We start from the raw sequence: 11896 nt of genomic DNA, 5'->3' as shown, positions 1-11896 counted from the left end.
CCTCAATCAGTTCTGGACAGTTCCGGGAAGCTTGCTCAACTCTACTCCTTCACTGGCTATTCCATCCTTCCTTTTTCCAAGTCAGGTTTTCGACCCTTTTTTTCCCCTCTTCTGAGTGGGGTTGTTCCTGTGCTGTGTACCATTCCTACAATTGGCTGAATTTCTGTCATTTGGCCATTATTTTTCCTTCTGTTTTCTTTTGGCCTGAGATTTCTTCATCTACATCTGTTTTAACTTTCCCTTTTTCTCCATTGGTTGTTTTGTGGCTCGTCTCTCTTTTCTTCTTGTTGGCTGTGTTTTCGCTCTTGTCGTCTGTTACCCACACCATGGCCCATCCTCTGGCTCTGGAGCCGATAAGAGGGCATTTGGGTGTTAAGAGTTCCCTAAATGGGAGTGCAGACTTTGACAGACTTAGTTTTATGGGGGAACAGCATCCTCCACCTCCCCTCCACAGTTACCTGTGGCTAACAATCCTCACCTGCTTCTGCCCCGCGTACCCAGTCAACATTGTAGCTCTGGTCTTTTCAGTACTGGTGAGTAGGGGACATCACAGGCATATGGGAAACGGTTTACTCACTGACTAATATATGTCTTAAAGCTGATATAAATTTATAGAATACTGAATGAGAAATATATTGAAAATGATGTGAAAAGTACCTCAGGTCAATTTCCATGAAGGAAAAAGCCAATGCTGAGTGATATGTTGCAAGATGAATACATTGTAAACATATGGCCAGTTGTATTTCACCATTTTTGCAATTATAAAATAATCCTAATAATCTTAATCAAGTTCTGTTTATGTAGTAATAAAGGGACAGTACGCATTTTTGAAGTTGACCATATTTTCAACTTCCCTAGGATGTTGTTTCCTCCAAAGCATTTAAAAAAATCATTAGCTAATTATTTAGCAATGTCCAGAATAATCTGGCTAGCATTTTTTGAAATATAGCAATGCTAGTGGAAACTGATTGTGTCCATTAGCGGTTGTTCAAAAGCATGGGGAAAGTGGAGGAGAGCGGAAAGCAGCTCTGCTCTAGCTTTTGACTGCGTCTCTAAAGGAAAAAAAATAATATTCTGGGATTCCAGCAACAAGCCGTAAAAAAAATATCTTGTGCACCAGCTTTGAATGCTTGCCAGCACAACAGTTCTCCTTTGCAATTCTCACATGTTCTTAAGCTACATGTCAGGTCATAAGATATGGTGTTGAGAGCTGGCTGATCACACTAGGATCTCTGCCCCAACTTTCTCACGATGTGTGTGTGTTTTTGTGGGACCGAGAAAGAGAAGTGGTGTTGGTAATATGGGAAGGAGTCCACCGGTAATCCCGTATTTACTTTAATATCTGCGTGTGGCCGTGCGTGTATGTGCATGGCTTGTCGGTCTGTCTGTGTATGTGTCTGTGTTTGAGGAAGAAAAAAGAGCCAAATGTGTCTGATGAGAGGAACAGATGTGTCTGTGGTAGGGCAGGGTTTCATCGAAGTGCCCTCTGACGTGCTCGATGTGCCCTCCTAACATGCTCGCTCCTTTCACCTCTCAAAACACCACGTCACTGACACACTTTCCCATCCAAAGGGTTTGGACTCCCTTACTTTCTCTCCCACCTTTCTTTTCTCACTCTCAAACACACAATCACACAATGTTATGCAGACCTGGGTTCATATAGTATTTTTTCAGCCAGTATTTCAACAGCCTGTGATTGAGCTTGTCTGGTGCAATGTAATCAATGGAATAGTAAAAAGTGCAAATCCCACCTATCTGGCACTCAAGCCAGGCTCAATCAAACACTCAAAATATTAGAAAGAAAACGGATACTATTTGAACCCATGTGTGGTGTTATGTGTTCCGTACCTCATTCACATGTGAGTATCACATGTAAATATGACACATTTCTTTTTACTCCAAATTATTTTCCAAATACAGGTCTACTTCAGTATGAGGTAGGTATGTGGCATGAACATGTTTCTCCTTAAATGATCATGGTAAAGCAACACATTTTAGTCCAGGACTGCTGGTGAAGTTGAACGCTCCCTTGGTGAAGTGTTTTCCCTCTTGTCCCCATGCAGTCCAGGAAAAGTTATGAGTTGCAAGACTATGACGGCTCGCGACGACTCGGTCAGAAAGCTCTCCAAGTGGCCATCGCCTCCATCATCATCGGCCTCCTCATCATCGCCATATTTATCATCGTTCACTTCACCACGGTAATGCAGCAGCCATTCCCCGCAATGTAACCAATGGGATATCCCATAAAGTGCTAACGCTGCTCATCTGGCACTCCAGGCAGGCTCAATCAAAAGCTCAAAGTATTTAAAAGAAAACAACAACTATTTGAACAGACATAAAGTACATGCAAATATTAAACAGAGACAAACACTCAAACAGGCATTCAACCATATATAAATATAATTTGCATACTTCTATGTGTATGTCTCATCTGTGTGTTTATCTTTCTCTCTATTCTAGTATAAATTTTAGAAGAGTTGCGCAGTATGCCTGGAAAAAGCTAAACAAAGTAAATGTCGCTCTCAAAGACATGGACTATGGACAACTCTCTGAATGGACTATGACAAGCGTTCTGGGGCGCCGGATTTGGCAGCAATCTCCATCCTCAAGAACGGGACTCCACCCCAGGTGTGATGTTCATCTTTTCTCTCTGTCACACATCCTCCACACCCAGCCTTTCTACTCTTCTATCTGGGAGAAGAACTTAAGAAGCAAGACTGCTTTTGAAAGACTGTATGGAACACTGACCTCTGGATCACATGATACCCACAGCACAAACCTCACGCACGCACGCACGCACGCACACACACACACACACCGTTTTGTATTGCTATCTTTGTGGTGACCAAAGAATTGATTCCCATACAAAATCCTATTTTCTCTAACTTCTAAATATAATTCTAACCTTAACCTTAAGCCTAACCTTAACCCCAAACCCATAACCCTAAAACTATACCTAACCCTAATTGTAACCCTAACGCTAAACCTAAACCCTAAGCCTACAATAGCGTTTTTCCTCGTGGGGACCGGCAAAATGTCCCCACTTGTCTGAATTTTCCTTGTTTTACTATCCTTGTGAGGACTTCAGGTACCCACAAGGAAAGTTAAGTAAACACACATACACACACATTAGAAGAGGAAGAAACACCTGCCCATTCCTGTGTGCGTTGATTGATAATGTGGGCTGTTGGACGAGTGAACAATTCTTTTTGCAGCAGTAACTGTGTGGTCACTGTAGCACTAACATGCTGACAATTACTGTATTTATGGTCCTTTCAAGACAACTGGGAACTCTGGAAAAAGGAGGTCAAATCATGATATCAGGGATTTTCAGGTCGGAAAGTCAGAGTTCTAGAAGGATCCCCGAGTTTCCGAATTGGAATTCCGAGTTGGATGACTATTCAAAACTATTTTCCCAGTCGGAGCTCTTTTTTTCCAGCTGTCTTGAATGCACTGAACTGAAGTTGGAAGTCGGAGATTTCCAAGTGCCCAGTTGTTTTGAACGTGGCATTATTGTGCCACTTGGGATGTTTGATGTGTCAATCACGTAACTGTCGAGTGTTTACTGTCATAAATGTCTTTCGCTTTTTTACTTGATATTACATCTGCCAAATATGTACAGTGCATTCTGAAAGTATTCAGACCCCTTCCCTTTATCCACATTTTGTTATGTTACAGCCTTATTATGAAATGTCATCCTCAATCTACGCACAATACCCCACTATGACAATACGAAAACAGGTTTTATTTTTGCAAATTTATTACAAACAAAAATCAGACCTTATTTTTATAAGTTAAGTATTATAAGTATTCAGACCCTTTGCTAAGAGATTCAAAATTGAGCTCAGGTGCATCCTGTTTCCATTTATCATCCTTGAGATGTTTCTACAACTTGATTGTAATCCACCTGTGGTAAATTCTATTGATTGGACATGATTTGGAAAGGCACACACCTGTCTATATAAGGTCCCACAGTTGACACTGCATGTCAGAGCAAAACCAAGCCATGAGGTTGAAGGAATTGTCTGTAGAGGTCCGAGACAGGATTATGTCGAGTTACACATCTAGGGAAGGGTACCAAAAGACGTCTGCAGCATCGAAGGTCCCCAAGAACACAGTGGCCTCCATCTTTCTTAAATGGAAGAAGTTTGTTACCACCAGGACTCTTTCTAGAGCTGGCTACCCGGCCAAACTGAGCAATCTGGGGAGAAGCGCGTTGGTCAGGGAGGTGACCAAGAATCTGATGGTTACGCTGACAGACCTCCTGAGTTCCTTTGCGGAGATGGTAGAACCTTCCAGAAGGACAACCATCTCTGCAGCACTTCACCAATCAGGCCTTTATGTTAGAGTGGCCAGACGGAAGCCACTCCTCAGTAAAAGGCACATGACAGTCTCCTTGGAGTTTGCCAAAATGCACCTAAATTACTCTCAGACCATGAGAAACAAGATTCTCTGGTCTGATGGAACCCAGATTGAACTATTTGGCCTGAATGCAAACCGTTACATCTGGAGGAAACCTGGCACCATCTCTAATACATAGTGGTGGCAGCATCATGCTGTGGGGATGTTTTTCAGCGGCAGGGAGAGGGAAACTAATCAGGATCAAGGGAAAGATGAACGGAGCAAAGTACAAAGATATCCTTGATGAAAACCTGCTTCAGAGCGCTCAGAACCTCAGACTGGAGCCGAAGGTTCACCTTCCAACAGGACAACGACCCTAAGCACACAGCCAAGACAACACAGGAGTGGCTTCGGGACAAGTCTCTGAATGTCCTTGAGTGGCCCAGCCAGAGCCCGGACTTGAACCCGATCAAACATCTGTGCAGCGACCTTACCCATCCAACCTGACAGAGCTGGAGAGGATCTACAGAGAAGAATGGGAGAAACTCCCCAAATACAGGTGTGCCAAGCTTGTAGCGTCATATCCAAGAAGACTTGAGGCTGTAATCGCTGACAAAGGTGCTTCAACAGTACTGAGTAAATAATACTCATGTAATTGTGATGTCAGTTGTTTATTTTTTACAATTTTTTTTGTCACTATGGAGTATTGTGTGTAGATTGATGAGGGAAAAAACGATTAAATCAATTTTAGACTCAGGCTGTAGCGTAATAAAATGTGTAAAAAGTCAAAGGGTCTGAATATTTTCCGAATGCACTGTATGTGTAGGAGTGTTTTCTTCTCATGTAAAAAACAAAACAAACAGAATGACAATACAGGAATAAAAACTTTATACCGACAGAATGTAATATATTTGAATAGCGACATAACAAAGATGAATTAGTATCAAATGTCTTTAAAAAAACAAAGATTTTTGGGTTTATGTTCATGTTTGCCATTGACAGGGCATAGCAAGATGAAGGGTTTAGGAGTTGTTCTGAGAGTTTTTTAGTTTTGGTCACAGATAGCTCAGGTTGAACACAGATGGTCTTAATTACTGCCCACAACCTGCTCTGGCCCTCATTCACCCATCTCCCATTCCCCCTGGCTCTCCCCTAGTCCCCTGCAATCTGCCGAGTCGGAAGGATCCTGTAGTTTGATATGTAACAGTATCACCCATCACTGGCTAAATATAGGGACAGATGTCCCCCTGTGGGCTGGTGTTGGGCTGCATGACACACTAGCCTGTTGTGTTCTGCCAAATGTAGCTCACATGGACAAGAGCTGACTCAGCTACTACCTGTTGAGTCCCACTATCACACTGGCGCGTTTTGGGCTAACCCCTTTTAAACATTGTGTGTTTGAGCTACAGTCTTCTAGTTGTACCATTGGATTTGTCTATTCTTCTGTATCCGCTGATACCAACCATTAGTATGTGTGATTAACGGGGGCTGAGTTAGAGCAGTGTTTGTGAGACAAGCGCAGAAGGGGTCAGAGGCGGGGTCAAGGGGCGGTTCTTCTCACAAAAACGTCTGTAGAGTCCGAATGGTGAACTACAAACTATTATGAACCATCTATGAAAAGCTGAGACTCTGACGTTTTGCTCTACGGTGCTCACAAGCTACACAAGAGTCGTTAGAAGGTAAGGGGTTCTTCTACATAGAAGATCATAGGAAATCCCAGGAAATAATGTCTATAGTTCTGTAATAAGCTCACATAGTAGCTGTAACAAACTCCAAAATCCACACAGTTGTCACTGACTAGTTGGACATTCATTACCCACCGAGTAAACAATTTCTGTACTTACGGCATTCTTATAAATTCATTTTTTTATTCGGTTTTTGCTTGGCAGACCTTATTTGTTTATTGACATTTGTCAATAAAACTCATGAATGCAACTGTTTATGTCAAATTATTTTGTATTCTACTTGTAGGCCTGGTTGTCCTGAAAAGAAAATGGTAAAACGCTTCAATGTGAGGCTACATTTCAGCTTGTTTTGCTGTGGGAGGCCTGTGGCATTGCAATGACAAGTGTCTGCCTTGTAAAGGATGACAATGTCTATAACAGGCTAGTGAAAGTTGATGGCCTTTGCAAATGATTTTCTATTGGCCAATGAGTTTTTAATGCATGAAAAAATCCCACAAGTCAAAACTGATGTAGGCTTCTGTTTCCACACAACCAAGTTTCACTGTTGTAACCTGTTCGGTCCACTTGAGAGTTTGTTTCACTGGACACTTCTCAATATCATGCTTCCCACGCAACGCAGCATTATAACCTAACGGTGATGATGATGAGGGAAAGAGGATAGTCCTGAGAACGTGTTAAGACAAGTGAGGCACACAGGCAGTCAGTGGCTTAAGCCTGAGAGCCGTACGAGAGACGGTCAATGATGGTCTGTGGCCCGGATAGTTTGACAGAACCTTTGGTAATAAGATGTGCTGGAATACACTGCCCATGCATATTCCCTGCTTGACCTAAAATGGCATGTCATCAGTGCATATCCATCTCCTACCTTTAGAGACTGTCAGAAGAGTAGTGAGATGTGGAGTTTGGGTAGTGGGTCACAGAAATCCCCGGTAGTCTGTGGATGTTCAAGATGCCACTGCTAAGACCTCACACACCAACTAATCTGGAGGGTAGATGTAGGAAAGCTGGGGTAGGATCATCTTTTCACAAGCTACCAGAAAATAAGACATACTGATACGTTTTATGGTCGTGTGGTTTCAAATTAGAGCCTAGTGGGGTCAAGTATGATACTATGTTTTTCTTTATGGAAAAGAAACATTGTGTTTTTACAAAACTAAAGGGTATCTCTCTGTTCGACATATCTTGTCTATTTTATCAAACAAATTGTTATCCAATAAGTGTTTTGCTACAAGTTATAGGTGCTTTTGGATTACATAATGGTGCCAACAAAGGGTACAAACAAAATGTTTGCTTGTACATACTGTATGTATGCCACGAGATGGATTGGTAGATAAGTGGATAAGTGGGTTGCGGGGCTGGTGTGATCAGACGCACATCCAGCGAGTTAGCTAATCAAAAGCTGGGGATTGGCTGTCATTTCCATTAAAAGCTGTGTGTTTTGTGGTGTTCGAGGCTGGGAGTTGAGCGGAGAATGTCTCTCCATGGGGATCGGTCCCCTATTCAAGAGATCATGTCTTGGACCATTGCTGTGATCACACTGGACCAGTGTCTAGTGGTTTCCCTTCCGTCTGTCTTACTCTCGTTTAGCACCAGAGACGGTTCCATTGGTGACGTCATCAAGCTGAGTCTCAGACCGGGCGCGTTCCAGGACAGGGAGCTGTGCGGATCTGGATATCGCCATACAGAGATGTTTATTTTATTTTGTGGGGATATGATCCTTGTCAGACCCTAGAAATCTAAAACCTATCCCGACCCTTTCTGTATGTTGTCTGTCTTTCCCCCCTCCTTATTTTGTCCAATGGCAGTAGTCTGTTAACGGGGATCGGCAGAGTATAGCAGGGCCAACCAGAGCGAGATTGCAGTGCTTTTCAATATATTGTTTGCAGTGTCTTCCATTAGAATAACTGCAGTGGCTTGCGAAAGTATTCACCACCCTTGGCATTTTTTCTATTTTGTTGCCTTTCAACCTGGAATTAAATAGATTTATGGGGGGTTTGTATCATTTGATTTACACAACATGCCTACCACTTTGAAGATGCAAAATATTTTTTATTGTGAAACAAACAAGAAATAAGACAAAAAAATGCATAACTATTCACCCCCCCAAAGTCACTACTTTGTAGAGCCACTTTTTGCAGCAATTACAGCTGCATGTCTCTTGGGGTGTCTCTATAAGCTTGGCACATCTAGCCACTGAGATTTTTGCCCATTCTTCAAGGCAAAACTGCTCCAGGTTCATCAAGTTGGATGGGTTCCGCTGGTGTACAGCAATCTTTAAGTCATACCAGATTCTCAATTGGATTGAGGTCTGGGCTTTGACTAGGCCATTCCAAGACATTTAAATGTTTCCCCTTAAACCACTCAAGTTTCGCTTTAGCAATATGCTTAGGGTCATTGTATTGCTGAAAGGTGAACCTCTGTCCCAGTCTCAAATCTCTGGAAGACTAAAACAGGTTTCCCTCAAGAATTTCCCTGTATTTAGCACCATCCATCATTCCTTCAATTCTGACCAGTTTCCCAATCCCTGCCGATGAAAACATCCCCACAGCATGATGCTGCCACAACCATGCTTCACTGTGGGGATGGTGTTCTCGGGGTGATGAGAGGTGTTGGGTTTGCGCCAGACATAGCACTTTCCTTGATGGCCAAAAAGCTCAATTTTAGTCTCATCTGACCAGAGTACCTTTTTCCATATATTTGGGGAGTCTCCCACATGCCTTTTGGAGAACACCAAACGTGTTTGCTTATTTTTCTTTAAGCAATGGCTTTCTTATGGCCACTCTTCCATAAAGCCCAGCGGAGCTGTGGAGTGTACGGCTTAAAGTGGTAAAATGGACAGATACTCCAATCTCTGCTGTGGAGCTTTGCAGCTCCCTCAGGGTTATCTTTGGTCTCTTTGTTGCCTCTCTGATTAATGCCCTCGTTGCCTGGTCTGTGAGTTTTGGTGGGCGTCCCTCTTTTGGCAGGTTTGTTGTGGTGCCATATTCTTTCAATTTTTTTAATAATGGATTTAAAAGTGCTCTGTGGGATGTTCAAAGTTTCTGATATTTTTTTAGAACCCAACCCTGATCTGTATTTCTCCACAACTTTGTCCCTAACCTGTTTGGAGAGCTCCTTCGTCTTCATGGTTCCGCTTGCTTGGTGGTGCCCCTTGCTTAGTGGTGCTGCAGACTCTGGGGCCTTTCAGAACAGGTGTATATATATACTGAGATCGTGTGACAGATCATGTGACACCTAAATAAAGTCCACCTGTGTGAAATCTAACTAATTATGTGACTTCTGAAGGTAATTGGTTTCACCAGATCTTATTTAGGGTCTTCATAGCAAAGGGGGTGAATACATATGCATTTTTTTGAATTTTTTGAAACAAGTTCTTTTTTTCATTTCACTTCACCAATTTGGAGTATTCTGTGTATGTCCATTACATGAAATCCAAATAAAAATCTATTTAAATTATAGGTTGTAATGCAACAAAAGAGGAAAAACACCAAGGGGATGAATACTTTTGCAAGGCACTGTGTCTTGTTGCAGTGCCAAATCAGAATAATTCAGTGTGCAGTATGTTGCAGTGTCACTTTTGCATGCCAGCTATTTACCTGAGGGAGTCAGGCGGAGGGTAACCTACCTGAGGGGAGGCTCTATTATGTCGACACTATCGCGCAGTCTGCTGTGGGAAACGGGGTCCGACCCATGTTAACCCATGAATGGAAAATGAAACGTACCTGTCTTGGTCTCCTGTGTTGGGGTTGTGTGCTGGAGAACATTAAATCCTGTGTTGGGTGGAGTAAAAAGGGGTTCACACTTAACTGTGACACCTCTTTAACTTCTTGTGGATAGGGGGCAGCATTTTCACGTTTGGATGAAAAGCATGCCCAGAGTAAACTGCCTCCTACTCATTCCCTGCTAATATATGCATATTAGTATTAGTATTGGATAGAAAACACTCTGAAGTTTCTAAAACTGTTTGAATCATGTCTGTGACTATAACAGAACTTATTTGGCAGGCAAAACCCCGAGGACAAACCATTCAGATTTTTTGTTGTTGTTGAGGTCACTCTCTTTTCAATGGGTTTTCATTGGGAATCCAGATTTCTAAGGGACCTTCCTGCAGTTCCTATCGCTTCCACTGGATGTCAACAGTCTTTAGAAATTGGTTGAGGTTTTTCCTTTGAGAAATGAAGAAGTAGCCCTGTTCAGAACGATGGTCAAGTGAAGTGTACTGTTTGTTAGAGGCGCGTGACCAGAAAGCATGCTACACATTGTTTTCCTCCAGGGTTGAACACAGATCATCCCGTCTTCAATTTTATCGATTATTTACGTTAAGTGGCGTTGCGTCGGCACGATTTTTCCATGCACACTTCTCTTGCACAGGGGGCTAATGATCAGCTAGGGGATGGAGCACAAGGGGCAGAATGCTCTAGTCCTTCAGGGGCATGCCCACTACCTCAGTATACTCCTGTAGCAATGCCTTGGTTCATGTGTTCACCCTGAGTTCCCAAATTTGCTGCCGAGAGTAGTGTACTGGGAGTGGTGAGCACAAATGGAAGCAATGTTGAGGGTGCAAGGAATGGCAGAACAGCAGCAGATTGATTTCATCATGGGGGCTCTAGATGGCAGTGCAAAGAGAAACCATGTTTAGTTAAGCCCAGAGGAACTCACCTGCTTCTTTGTGGGCTGCAATACAGGACCAATTTGGCAGCCTCTGACCCTACACCAACTCACCAGTCCCGCTTCTTTGACTGTAACCCGAGGGGAGATGAGCCTATGGGAGACTACCTCCTGTGCACATGGGAGTTGTTTAGCCGATAGCTCCAATCAGATCCGGCCATATATGCCAGGGATGAATATACTCTTAGGGACCAATTCGGTACAGGTCTAAAGGAGGGCCCTCTGAAACAGGCGCTCCAAAAGTATGCCTAGCGACAGCAAGGGATGACATTTAGGTTAGTCAGAAGGCTGAGTCTCTGGCCAGAGAGATGGAGGAAAAGGACTGCCAGGTTTGCCGTACTGTTCCCCATACAAGTGGCACCCCAGCCGCTGTGAACCACTGCAGACTTTGAGCAATGGAAGGAGAACTTGTGGTGAGCTATGGCAGGAGATGAAGGAGCAACTGAACAGCCTGGCAGAGACCCTAGTGAGAAGTCATACAGCAGACGTCTCATTCAGCTGCCCCGCCATGGCCAAGGGAGGAGCCAAGGGGCGTGTAGTAGGCGGGCAATATGTTCCTTTCTCTAATGGAAGGAGAACCCCATTCCAGTGGGACTGACAGGGCAGACCCATTTGTTTGGGGTGTAGACAGCCTGGCCACATCCAATGCTTCTGCTGCACCCAGAGAGATGAACAGGCCCTTTTAAAACAGGAATCCCCTGGCCACTGTAGGGCTAGATGTCGGGGATACAGGCACCAGGCAGGAGGAAAGCCCTGAGAAGTCAGCTGTTGTGGGAAACTGTCCTCATGTAGAAGTGGAGGTGGTCAAAATAAAAAAAAACATGTACAGTTGAAGTTGGAAGTTTACATACATCTTAGCCAAATACATTTAAACTCAGTTTTTCACAATTCCTGACATTTAATCCAAGTAAAAATTCCCTGTTTTAGGTCAGTTAGGATCACCACTTTATTTTAAGAATGTGAAATGTCAGAATAATAGTAGAGAGAATGATTTATTTCAGCTGTTATTTCTTTCATCACATTCCCAGTGGGTCAGAAGTTCACATACACTCAATTAGTATTTGGTAGCATTGCCTTTAAATTGTTTAACTTGGGTCAAACGTTTCAGGTAGCCTTCCACAAGCTTCCCACAATAAGTTGGGTGAATTTTGGCCCATTCCTCCTGGCAGAGCTGGTGTAACTGAGTCAGGTTTGTAGGCCTC

At 43.2% G+C, this 11896-nt stretch overlaps 1 protein-coding gene across 1 annotated transcript; it reads left to right on the top strand.

The window, feature by feature from the left end:
- Nucleotides 1–419: 419 nt before the first annotated feature.
- Nucleotides 420–2472, top strand: LOC120021420 (transmembrane protein 233-like). The gene is made up of 3 exons (XM_038965185.1): nt 420–533; nt 2064–2198; nt 2461–2472. The coding sequence occupies exons 1-3, from the start codon at nt 420–422 to the stop codon at nt 2470–2472; spliced, it is 261 nt and encodes an 86-aa protein (XP_038821113.1).
- Nucleotides 2473–11896: the final 9424 nt, after the last annotated feature.

The sequence above is a fragment of the Salvelinus namaycush genome, chromosome 2 (assembly GCF_016432855.1).
Source record: "Salvelinus namaycush isolate Seneca chromosome 2, SaNama_1.0, whole genome shotgun sequence".
Lineage (NCBI taxonomy): Eukaryota > Metazoa > Chordata > Actinopteri > Salmoniformes > Salmonidae > Salvelinus > Salvelinus namaycush.
This window is presented reverse-complemented; position numbering and strand designations above follow the sequence as displayed.

Bases quoted from the DNA above. Each gene is read 5' to 3' on its own strand.
- LOC120021420 (XM_038965185.1), top strand. From the start codon at position 420: ATGGGGGAACAGCATCCTCCACCTCCCCTCCACAGTTACCTGTGGCTA. The intron at 534-2,063 runs GTGAGTAGGGGA...GTCCCCATGCAG, and splicing joins CTCTGGTCTTTTCAGTACTG to TCCAGGAAAAGTTATGAGTT.